This window comes from Macrobrachium nipponense, chromosome 28 (assembly GCF_015104395.2).
Source record: "Macrobrachium nipponense isolate FS-2020 chromosome 28, ASM1510439v2, whole genome shotgun sequence".
In the NCBI taxonomy this organism is placed as follows: domain Eukaryota; kingdom Metazoa; phylum Arthropoda; class Malacostraca; order Decapoda; family Palaemonidae; genus Macrobrachium; species Macrobrachium nipponense.
In genome coordinates, this window is record NC_087217.1 from 66168829 (window position 1) to 66182000 (window position 13172).

General features: G+C 43.6%; 1 protein-coding gene across 1 annotated transcript in view; it reads right to left on the reverse strand.

Moving 5' to 3' along the window:
- Positions 1–13172, reverse strand: part of LOC135201222 (intermembrane lipid transfer protein VPS13B-like) — a 295068-nt gene that overhangs the window by 226005 nt on the left and 55891 nt on the right. The window contains exon 12 of the mRNA XM_064230099.1: positions 7669–7841. Within this exon, the coding sequence (XP_064086169.1) occupies positions 7669–7841 (173 nt within the window). The remainder of the gene's footprint in view (positions 1–7668; positions 7842–13172) is intronic.

The window sequence follows — 13172 nt, forward strand, 5'->3', positions numbered from 1 at the left end:
GCCAGTAAACACTCGAGGTGTCTGTTGTACCTTACCTTGTAAGAGAGCTACAGCAGACTGTTACTGCCTCTGGTCGGTGCTCTTCTTACTATTGTAGAGGAATTGGAATTTGACCAAAGTTAGCCTCTACAGGAGTGGAATCCTTCCGTAGTTCAAGCGAGTCAAGGCTGACTGACAGAGGATAGTAACAACAAAGATTGCCCTTGCCCTGGGCTAAGACCAGAAATCAATCATACAAAACATTTGTCACCAACACCAGATTTAAAAACATATATACCCAACCATTATAAAATCTGACCTAACAGACTGGTGAGTATCCCAGGTACTCAGTACCCCCAGCTTCCCTTGAACTCGACAACTTATTTCAAGGTGAAAAGTTAGCATAGAGGTGACGACCCCTGTGCCGTTTCTCCCAACACCATGCCAGAAACCGCCACCGGACCTAACGTTCTACAATTCTCGAAAACCGTTTCTATCTCTTTGAGATAATGACTCGCAAAAACCGAATTCGATCTCCAGAATGTGCTCTGAAGAATCGAAGTTAAAGATAAATTCTTTCTAAAAGCTAAAGAAGTTGCCACTGCTCTAACCTCGTGAGCTTTAACTCTCAGAACGGAAAGATTGTCGTTCTCGGACTGCGAGTGAGCTTCCCTGATAAGCTCTCTAATAAAGAACGATATAGCATTCTTAGAAAGAGGACGAGAGGGATTTTGAACCGAGGTCCAGAGCTTAGAAGATTGTCCTCTAATATCCTTAGTGGCAAGAAGATACTGCTTAATAGCCCTGACTGGACATAAGAGCCTTTCTTCCTCCTCATGTCCAACCAAATCAGATAAGTTCCTAACCACAAAACTCCTCGGCCAAGGATTAGATGGATTCTTGTTTTTGGCTAGAAAGGTCAAAGATACCGAAAACACAGCATTGCCTTGAGAGAAACCGACTCTTTTGTCTATAGCGTGCAATTCGCTGACACGCTTAGCAGAAGCTAGTGCAATAAGAAAAAGTGTCTTCTTAGTCAAGTTCCTGAGTGAAGCCGACTTCAAAGGCTCAAACGGTGGCCCCATGAGGAACTTAAGCACCACATCTAAGTTCCAAGCCACTGTATCCTGCGGGAGCTTAGTGGTTTCGAAAGACCTAATGAGGTCCGACAGATCTGTATTGGAGGATATATCCAAACCCCGATGTCGAAAAACCAAAGAAAGCATGGCTCTATATCCTCTGATCGTCGAAGGAGCCAGTTTCTTAGAGTTCCTAAGAAATAGAAGAAAATCTGCTATTTCCGTTAAAGAGGTCGCAGAAGTAGAGACTTTAGCACTTCTACACCACTCTCTGAAGATTCTCCACTTCCCTTGATAGAGTTTGTTAGAAGACTCTCTCCTACAACGAGCGATAGCTTCTGCAGCTCTTCTTGAAAACCCTTTCGCTCTGACAAGATTCCGGACAGTCTGAACCCTGTCAGAGCTAGAGCGGACAGGTTTTGGTGGAACCTCTTGAAGTGAGGTTGTTTGAGAAGCCACTTCTCTGGAGGAAGAAGTCTGGGGAAGTCTACTAACAACTGGAGAAGGTCCGGGAACCACTGTTTCCTGGGCCAAAAGGGAGCGATTAACGTTAGTGTTACATTGCTGTGCGACATGAACTTGTTCAGCACCTCTCTTATTAGACCGAACGGAGGGAACGCATAAGCTTCCAGACCCGACCAATCCAACAGCATTGCGTCCACCGACCAAGCTAGAGGATCTGGAACTGGAGAACAAAAGAGAGGAAGACGGTTGTTCCTTGATGTCGCGAACAGGTCTATGGACGGTCGTCCCCAAAGGCGCCAAAGTTTCTGACAAATCTTGTTGTCCAAAGTCCACTCCAGAGGTAACACTTGTTGTTGACGACTTAGCTCGTCCGCCAGGACGTTCATCTTTCCCGGAACAAATCTCGGGACTAGCTGAACCTTCGCTTCGTTTGACGAAAGGAGGAGATCCTTGGCTACTTCGTATAGAGAGAAAGACTGAGTCCCCCCCTGTTTCCGCACGTACGAGAGAGCCGTGGAGTTGTCGGAATGCACTGCCACTACCTGACCTTCTACTAAGCTCCGAAACTGTCTGAGCCCCAGGAAAATTGCTAAAAGTTCCTTTACATTTATGTGGAACTTCTTCTCCTTCTCCGACCAAGCTCCTGAAGTCCATTGATTTCCCAGCAGGGCTCCCCAACCTGTGTCCGATGCGTCGGAAAAGAACTGTAGGTTCGGGAGGATGGGTCGTAAATCTAACCCTTCTTCCAACCTTGCCCGAGAGAGCCACCACCTTAGGTCCTCTTTTATTTGATCTGTGACAGGAAAGGTAATCGAGTCTGGTTGCATCTTCCTGCACCAAGAGGCTCTCAGAAAAAACTGCAGAGGTCTCATGTGCAGTCTTCCCAACGTCACAAATTTCTCCACTGACGTCAATTTGCCCAGGAGCCTCATCCACTGATTGGCAGAACTTACCTTTTTGTCCAAGAACTCCTGAACTGTCTCCAGACAGCCTTGGACCCTCTTCGGGGACAGCCCGCCCGAAAAAACTTGAGCATTCAGTCATCCCCAAATAAAGGATGCTCTGAGATGGAACCAACTGGGACTTCTGTTTGTTGACCAGAATTCCTAACTTTCTGGCAAGATCCAGAGTTGTTCCAAGGTCCTTCATGCACCGACTCTCTGATTCCGACCGGAGAAGCCAATCGTCCAGATAGAGGGAGATTCTTACTCCTAATATGTGCAGCCAGCTTCCTATCGGGGATAGAACCCTGGTGAAAACTTGAGGAGCGGTCGCCAGTCCGAAGCAAAGCGCCCGAAACTGAAACACCTTGCCTTCGAACATGAACCTCAGGTACTTCCGAGATTCGCAATGTATCAGAATGTGAAAATAAGCGTCTTGCATGTCCAGAGAAACCATCCAATCCCCCTGTCTGATGGACTCCAGAACCGACCGAGTGGTCTCCATATGAAATTTTGTTTTCTGGACATGCAAGTTCAGGGCGCTCACATCCAAAACCGGCCTCCAGCCCCCTGATGACTTGGGAACTACAAAAAGGCGATTGTAAAAGCCTGGAGGAAAATCCCCTTCTATCTGTTCTATAGCTTCTTTGAGAACAAGCGCTTCCACTTCCGCGGCTAGCGCCAGAAATTTGTCTGAGCCCGGAGAGTATGCCTGGAATGGAATTGGCACAGGTGAGAGCGAGGGAGGTGAAACGAGAGGAATACGATAGCCGAACTTGAGTACTTGCACTACCCAGGCTTCTGCTCCTCTGTTTTCCCATTCCTCCCAAAACAGAGCCAGCCTGGCTCCCACTGGTGCATGAAGAACCGAGCTTTCATTTGGAAGGTTTGTTAACCTTGGCCGAGGTCTTTGACTGAGGTCGCAAATTCGACTTCGGCCGAAAGAAGCGCTTGGGTTTTCTCCCTCGAAAAGGCGCTTGGGCCAGAGGAGAAACCAAAGGAACAGTCTCCAAAGGAGCTTTAGGTCTCTTAGTAGACTGTGCCAGTAAATCCGAAGTAGATTTCTTATCTAGCGCCGACGAAATTGACAACACTACATCGTCTGGAAAGAGGTTATCTTTCACAAAAGGAGCAAACAAGAGAGCAGACTTCTGTTGGGAAGTAACCCTTTTAGAAGCAAAGGAGCACCAAAGTTGCCTTTTCTTAAGGGTACCAAAGGCGATGAGCGAGGCTAACTCATCACATCCATCCCTAATGGATTTGTCCACACAGGACAGAACACCAATCCAATCCTCCGCTGACTCCTGTGAAAGAGAAGGACAGTCTTCGATCTTGGCCACTAAAGCGCCAATAGTCCAATCAAGGAAGCTAAAGACTTCCAAAAGTTTAAATTGGTTCTTTACAACGTGGTCCAACTCAGGTGCTGTAAAGAAAACTTTCGCTGCGGCGAAAGCAGATCTTCTAGAGGAGTCGATTAAACTGGAGAAGTCTCCCTGGGAGGAGGCAGAAACTCCCAGAGAAGGAGCTTCCCCAGTTACATAAAACCTATACCTCTTACGAAGCAACTTAGAGGGAGGGTAAGCAAACAGCCCCTTCCCTAAGTCTCTTTTCATAGAAATCCATTTCTTCGTCTCTTTCAACGAATGTCTAACCGCTTTAGATAGAACAAGTTTTGGAAGGAGAGGGTCTGAAGTTTTCCTCCTCATCAAAAAAGTCGAAGTTGGGGAGCGCAGAGCCGCTTTCTCAAAATAATCTGGATAAGATACCAGAAGAAATCTAAGGAGACGTGAATAACACGAAAGGTGATGTGAATCCTCCTCCTCTACTTCTTCCTCATTCTCCGATACCGCCGAAGAAGTAGACGGGACTACAACCGGATCTGAAGGTTTCGAAACACCCTTGGACTCATTCATCCAGTTGGTTAACATCTCTAACTGCTTGCGCAAAGGCGCCAGAGACAAATAAAAAACAGTTAACGTAGGCTTGGAAGAGCCTAAATGTTCAGCAGGAGGCGGAAAAACTACTTGCGCCTCGCTCGGAGCCGCCGAAATTCGAGGCGAAACAGGCGCATCAGGCGTAACAGACGAGAAAGCGCCTAAAGAAACACCCTTAGAACTGCTAGCTACAGCGCTAAAACCACAATCTCTACTAGTAGATGGAGCCGAAAAAGGAACAGATTGAGGCGATGAACGAGCCGCTAACGGCCGAGGCGCAACCCTACTCTCAGGCTCCTTATACCGCTTGACTGGAGGAGGCGAAGAATCAGCGCCTGAACGCCTCTTTAAGGGACACGAAACGGGCGAATCTTGCCAAGAGCGCCACGCGACCGGAGACGAATCGCTTGAATCATTCGAAAGGCGTCTAACCGCAACACCTTTCCAACGCTTAACCGAGCTCTGTTGAGGCGCAACAGGCTCAACAAGAGAGGCGCCTGTCTGTGGGCAAATCCCGATCGACTCCCTTGGACTTCCGGTATGTCTTCTCTCCGGTGCGGGGGAGCTGGACAGTGACCTTTGTCTAGGAGACGTGTCAGGACAGACAGATGCACCCTCAACTACACTCTTACCTGAAGCCGCTTTCTCCAAAAACGTCTTAACCGAATTACCAAGTTGCATAACCGTATTCGCTAGTACCGAAAATTTCTGATCGAACCTCGATTCCAGACTGGCAATGGTGTCGGAAGAAACTACACGGGAAGCCGGAGAAGTGGGATTAGTAGGAGGAATAGGAGGTGTAGTTAAAGGAGACATAACAATTTGAGGAGAAACAGAAGGAACAGATGCATCGCAAGACGAAGCAGAGCTAAGCTTACTTTCCCTAAGCGCTGCTTTTCTAATTCTGTCTTTAGCTAATTTCTCCGAGTATGAACTAAAAAACTTCCATTGAGAATCAGACCAATCACTACACTCGTTACATGTTCGATCTGCTGAACAAACCTGTCCCCTACACTTAACACATTTAGTGTGAGAATCATACTCTAACTTGGATAATCTAGTTTTACATCCTGAGATGCAAAACCTAACTCCCGACGGACTAGAATCCGACATGGCAACGCCTAAATAATATGCAAAATAACAACAACGCCAAAAAAGAGTACTTCACCAATTCCGAAGATCAAATCCACAAGAAAAAAGCGAAGCAAAGTCATCCAACCGCACCGACCACCGATGTTCACCGGACGCCGGCATTCACCTGGGCAGTTGTACCTGGTTCTCCCGCGAGTGGAGGGAGATAACGTCATCACCACCAGTGTTGGCGACGCCTACATGCTCAATTTGAATTTAGTCTCCTGCCGCTCGTGGAAATCACGGCTGTATAATTGTTCGGTAAGACACTACAATAAAACCTCCTATTTTTTAGTTAAAACTCAAGAAAAATGCACTAAAAAATTTTTTACCTGGTTTGTTTAATAGTTTTATCACAAAAAGTCCATTTTATATTAAAATTGATAAAAAAAGCCATAAACTTGTGGATATTTCTCATAGAAAAATAATACAAATATGCGAATTTTCCGTGAATAATAGGGGGAAATGTTCCAGAGAGAAATCTGCAAATGCGTGAGTCTGCGTATCCAAATAATGCAAATACGGGGGGTCCACTGTATCCCCATCACTAGTTCCTCTACCCTCTGTGTTTCCCCTATCTCCTCTCTCATTTTCAGTATTTACAAGTTGTTCAAAATACTCCCTTTCTCTTTTTAATGTCTTCCTCCCTATACAATATATTTCCCCAAATCCAGCCCCTGCCATTTCCTCAAGTTTGAAATCTTATATACATCCTTTATTCCTTCTCTCGTTCCTAGCCTTTCATTCAACTGCACTGCCACCCTTCCAATAGCCATACCTACCCTCCTTCTCACGTCTCTTTTCTCTTCTCTGTACCCGTTCCTCTGCAACCTGTGCATGCCTTACTTTCCAATCCTTAAAGGCTTTTGATATTCTTTTAATTGAGTCTTGCACTTCCCCATTCCACAACCACTTTTCTCCTCTCGACACTCCATATCCGCTGGTTTTTCCCACCAGTTCCTCTACTTCCCCCCACACATATTTCTCTGTTTCCCCAGATATTTTCCACTATGTTAACCTGTCCAACTTCTACATTTCCCCTTTCCAGCCATCTCTCTCTCACAGTCCTCCTAAATTGCTTTCCCTTTTCTCCTTTAAGGTTCCAAATTTTAACTCTCGATCTCCTCTTTCTCTTCTTTGGGTTTCCTACCTCTCATTTTCAAATCCATCACCACCAACTTATGTTGTTGAACACACGCTTCTCAAGACCACTTCAAAGTTCATCACATGCTTTTGTCAGCTCGTCTAACTGTGTGTAATCTATTTAGTTTTGCACTCCTCCACTTTCATAAGTTATCATGTACAGTGGAACCTCGACATACAAAAGTCACTAACAAAAAATCCAAGTTACGAAAGCAAAGACAAAGATTTTTTTGCTTCCATATACAAAAATAATTCAGGTTGCGAAAGGGTGTACTGTAAAGTTCGAGATTCGCCCGGACTGCCAAGAACAATTTTAAAACTCGTGCCACTAACTCAGTATCAACATCTATCCCATCATGCCTCTACGTAAAGGCGTCCTTCAGCCACTTAGTCGCATCAGCGTTATCGTAAGCAAGCGGAATTTGTTTGTTCACATATACGTATTTCGTTAGTTAACGTAAATTCATGTTAGTGATTTCGCTTTCTACTTGTAGAACTTGACTTAATTAGCCATAGGTCCCAAGAATGTTGCTGAAGTTCACAGAAAGAAGAGAATGCTTTCTATGGAGACAAAGATGGAGATAATTAAGAAGTGTGATCGCTAAGGAATACGGCCGAAATCCGTCGACGATAGGCAGCATCCTTAAGCTGAAGGAAGCCATCAAAGCAGCTACACCTTCCAAGGGCATGACTATTTTGTCCAACAAGAGGAGCCACATGCATAATGAGATGGAGAGGCTACTTCTTGTATGGATTAAAGACAAAGAAATCGCTGGCGATACGATACAAGAGACGTCAATCTGCCACAAGGCCAGCGCTATTTTCGGTAATCTGATGACACTTTCAGGTAAGATTTTTACATCAAGAATAAAAAAATACCAGAAATGCTCTCATATTAAATGCCAATACTCTTATTATTAAAAGTAATATTAAAACAAGCACTGGGAAAGTAAAGTCAATTTCCTAAGAGGCACAATTACTGATTCAAACAAGTACCTTTCTTCTTTTAGCACTGAAGATAGTCTTCATGTTGATCTTGCCATGTTGTGCTGCATGTAGTACTAAGGTTGGTTCAATCACTGTCACTACATATGAACGGATTGGAGTGTTACACTCAAGAATTGCAACTTCTTCCTCAGAAGGTGCAGACATGTTATCTGGTGGCTCAACTGAAACAAATACATAAACAATTAATATTTAAATGAAGTATACACTAAAAATTTAAAAGTATACTTTACCTGCTCTGATCTTAGCTCTGATCTTTGCTTTCAGTAAAGATTTTCATTTCAAAAATACAGATAAGCTTATAAGTTAAACCTCCTGCTCTAGAAAAAATTGTCAAAAAAACCAACAGTACCATAAAATGCAACTACCAAAACTACTACAAGCAATTTTTCAGGCCACTGCACAAAATAGCTTACCCATTCAGCAAGGCTAAATTATAAAATTATATTCAAACTGCACAAATGCAATTCCTTTAACATAATAAAGGAATGAATATATCAAAATTCACTCGGAAGCATTGCACAAAAACCATTAAAAAACACAAAAAGCTACAATCAAGTTCAAAGCTACTAGTATTTCTACAGAGCTTACCAGAGATGTTATGCAGACAGAAGCTTCACAGCACTTAGGTAATCAAAGTGCATCGCCAATAAAAAAAACAATTCTTATATGTACACAAGACCTTGACACAGTTGGTTAAACTCCATAATAATAATAATAAAAAAAACAATACAGTGGTATACTTCATTTGTTGAGCGTTTATGTTGAACTTTCCATTTTTCAAACGAAATTTTCAAGAAAATTTAGTATCACTTGTCAAATAAATACTCGTACTTTGAACTGACTGATTATCAAGTTTATACTTGTATTCGATGCCTTATTGCGTCCTACAAAAAAATGTATTCAATTTTTTTTTCATTTACAATATATAGTTTAATGAAAACCATATTCGACAAAATAAATGAGAGTGCTATAAAGCACTTAATATGAAATTTAGTTTTCAATATAAAATTTAGCATAAAAGATATATAAAATCGTGCGTAACTGCGGTGAACAAGGGACCGTTGATATGTTGAGGAAAGAAGAAGAAGAGAGAGAGTTAAAATATTACTGTATGTATGTAAACGCAATAACAATTCTCATAAAAAAGGGAATTTCATAATAAATTTAACGTAATGATAAAATATGAAAACAATCAAGTGCAATACAGAAAAAAAAGTCTTAATTGAGCCAGTGTTTGGTTTGCTGAGCGAAACGGTCAAGAACAATATTAGAAAAATGGTAAATGAAAGAACAAAGCTTTTCATGCTAAGATTTAGCATAAACGATTAACAAAATCATTCATCATTGCAGTGACGCACAGCTAACTTGAGGTAGAGGGAGGGGGCGTTTATATTTTTGAGGAATAATTAATGAATGATTTTAAGTTATCATGTGTCGTGATAGTTGAGGAGAGAAGAAGAGACTGTAAAATCTTTACTATAAAATGTACATAAAAGCAGTGCCAATTCACACAAAAAATAAAATATTTCACAATAAATTAAACATAATGATAAAACATGAAAATAATCAAATGCATTACAGTAAAAAAAAAAGGAAAAAAAGAAGTCTTACTTGAGCCAGTGTTTTGTGTGCTGAGTAAGATGATAGAGAGAAGAGAGGAGAGGAGAGGGAAGAAGGGGTCTGCTTCCCAGGCACTGACTTATAATAATCATCTCAGCTGGGCTGGGATGATTATTTGCCCCCACTTCTTTCACTTACACTCAATCTGCCCAAATCACTTCTTTTTGTTACGGTAAAATACCTGTCTAGTGACAATTGCTTTTTACAGTTTTTTACTACTGTAAAAGTACTAACTCAGCTCTGTAATAAATAAACTGGCACTGCGTTCAGCTTCTGCATGCCTTCATTTGTTTGTTTAAACGGATTCCTTGTGAAAAGTTATTTTATCTCTCTTTCCTTTTCTTGCATTCTTGTCTTATTACTTATTCATTTGCAAAATCCTCATGTTTATTTTAAAGTCTGGCATTTCCCCACAGTAAGTTGATGCATTGTGGCATAATTAATCTCTTTCATTCACTTAAGATCCCAGACACACCCTATCGATTCAGATACACGCTATCGATTCTTTAGATTATCCTTGTAAAATGTGAATAAAATTGATTTTATCAACCTTTGCCTACTGCAACCATTTTGGTTTCCTCAAAGGGTTCCCATCTCTCCTCCCTCCATCCCCCAGCCAGCCAGGTGTCATTTTCACCAAACATTCGTAAATCGTACACAGAAAAAAAAAATCGAAAATTTTACTTCCTATAATGTATTGTTTCATTATTTTACACTCTTAATTTAATTTTTGAATACATTATTAATAGAAAAAATATGAAAAGGGGGACTCTTTGGGTTGGCTGGAACAAATTATCCTGATTCCCTTTATTTCTTATGGGGATATATGTTTCATCTTTCTAAAACAAATTGTACTTCGAACTGCCTTATGGAACGCATTAAGTTCGAAGTCTGAGGTACTACTGTAATAATAATATAATAATAATAATAATACACACTACCTATGAAGCCATGTAATCAAATGAAAGAGTACCAAACAAAACAATGTCCATAACAAGTAAGGAGTCAACAAAAGCTTGCAGTCTGATAAAGATATGTGCTTGTTACACATCAATAAAATAATGGTGTCATTAAATCATTCTATTATTTCTGGGCTCAGTTCGTGTCGCTGTGTGAAATAATCCTTAAGTTCATTATTTCTAAGGTAAATGAAGCTGACATATACCAGAGAAAAATAAATTCAGGAAGATGTCAGTATAACTGACTCGCTCACCCTAATAAAAAGAGTGTGTCGGTATAGTAACTGGGGCGAGTGAGACCACTACCACGAACCTCTTGCCATTTAGAACTCTCCCACATCAAAATCCCCCACCTGCGAGAGCCGATCCATAGTCGGAGACGGCAACTACTACTACTATACCCCACGCCACGCCGACTGCCGCGCCTCTGGTGGTCATCCTTTTTCGTTAGCTCGATTAGGAAACACGTGCCTTCCTTTTGCTCTGTGTTGTGCCCTCTTTCTTTGGATTTAATATCAACATGGAACGTGCAGCTATCGCCGCAGCTAAGTTAAGTACCCGCAAGGTTTGGATTTAGTTTTTGTCAGCCAGGGATCTGTATTTTCCGTTTTTTAGGTCCTAATACGGTCGCCCGGTCTGACGCATGGCGGCCATCAGCTCGCCTCGTGTTTGGTTAGATTTCCCAGTCCTCCATACTGGGACATCTTCCTTTATTTTAGCCTTTCATGGGTTCTTGTCACGTGTTACACTAATTTATTTTTGTTTTGCATCGTATTTATGGAATTTTAGGATTTCACAGCCCATGCCTTTGATCTAGTTCATGCATGCATGTCTCTTTGTCTAGGTATTTAAGGCTAGTGTGTTTGATTTTCCTAGTCCAGCATCCTGGCTTTTGCTCTACATCAGCTATGGCTAGCTTCTGAGTAGTCGGCCTTTTCTTCGGAACTGGCCTTCTCCTCCTGGACTTCTTTTTCTCTCACTCGTGTTTTCCTTCTTTTTCTCCTTTTACGATGTAATATTTTATTGTTTTCATTTGTTAGGTTAGCGGTTAGGGCGTCCAGTGCCTAGGCGGTTTTGTTGCATTTATCTTTATCTACAGTTTTGTTGCATTTTGCCCTATGGTACGGTTGGGCTCATGTGATCACTGGTCCAGTGGTTTTGTTGCTTTATCATCTGTTGGTCCACCCATGATCGCGTGTCCCTCTGGTCGCCCTAGCCCCAGTTCCCTTCCTCCCCTCCCGTGCGGGAAGGGGGCGGTCTGCCCGGGCTCGCTTACAGTCGCTATGGCAACCGTGCGAGCACCTCCCACCTCCTCTCACTGTATGCGGGGGTCCTCGGGAGGTCGGGACAGCTGGGATTCTGGTGGACCACGTTTTCCCCTCGGGCTCTGGGGGAGCTCCGGCGTGGAAGGAGGTTGGGGTTGGCCACCCCTCCCTCCGGCCGCTTCGGTCTGCTCCGGCGTGCTCCGTTATGATTTCTCTCCCTCCTCATTCGTTGTTTCCCCCGTCACCAGCGGACGGAACTCCTGCTCGCTATCCGGGTGTACCTTCGGTTGTTGTGGGGGATGGCTGGCTCCGCCAGTCACCGGAGTGGAGATGAATTCAAGTGGTCCTAGAAGCTTACCTACTACCTCCTTTCCGCTATCGGCGGAGTGCTTGCTTGCCATCCGGGCACTCCTCTAGTAGTCGGAAAGGGGGATGAATATTTATCTATGGCGGAGCTATACGCTCCTCTTTATGTAACTTTTACTAGTTTAAGTTTGTGACAACCTCCTCCGCTCTCCGGCGTGGTATACTACTCCTCGAAACTCTCTATGGGTATATAAAAACATCTGGTTGCATCTTTTTCCTCTCTCCGGTGTACACCGGAGATCCCAACCAGAAACGGAAATCCTAGATTGTCCTCCACACGTAGTTCGGGGGAGGATCATGTCCAATATTTTAGTGTACTCCGGCATGCAACGGAGTATTACAGTAGTACTGTAAGTGTTTAACGTTGATACTCATGTATCTTTTCACTTACAGGCTACTAACTGTCAGGAAGCGGGGTGTAACGCCGTACTTCAAGACCCCTGCGGCCATGAAGTTTGTAGGACCCATGCGCCGTGCGCTACCAGCCACGGGGACCTGACTGTTTGGCATCACGAGGCTTGCACCATCTGCTACGACCTAGTGAGCCAATTTTTGGACGGAGTAAGTATAGTATATCGGTACAGGTTTACTCTTGTCCATTATATATATTACTACATATCCTAATTTTAAGTTTTTTGGTTCATAATAAATTTTGTTAATGATTCGTCCTCGGGGCTTCGTTGTAAGGACTACAATGACCCTCTCTTTCAGGCTGCCGCCATGAAAGAAGTCGCCTTGGCCACCCTGAAGGCATGGGTAGGCGGCTTCGGGAAGAACGCCCCCAAAGGACAGCCCTACATCCTAGACAAGAAGCTGGCTGTCCAGATCTTCCCCGGCGGCAAAGCAACTGGATACGTGGATCCCTCCGCGGCAGCTCCGACGATTGCCTCCATCCAGCAGCAGGTGGAGCAAGCCTTGGTCGCCGTAGGTAGCCAGGACATCGTGGCTGACGTAGCCACACTAGACCTTAACCTAGAGTCTATGACGGTAGGTGCCGAGGATCTATTAGTTGAGGTAGGTTTGTTGGGCGCCCAAGGGCTTCCCTTGGGTGCGTCTGGATCTTCTTCTCCAGTCCCTTCTTCCTCATCCTTCCAAGGCTTTACAGGGTCAGAGATCCCCACTAGTACGCCTACTGCATCTGTGCCCCCCAAGGTGAAGGGACACAGAGAGCAGAAGACCCTGCAGAAGACGTCGTCCAAAAAGACGACGTCGTCCAAAAAGACGACGTCGTCTTCTTCTCGTAAGTCTTCGGCTTCCTATCCCGGAGCAGCGAAAGTGAAGC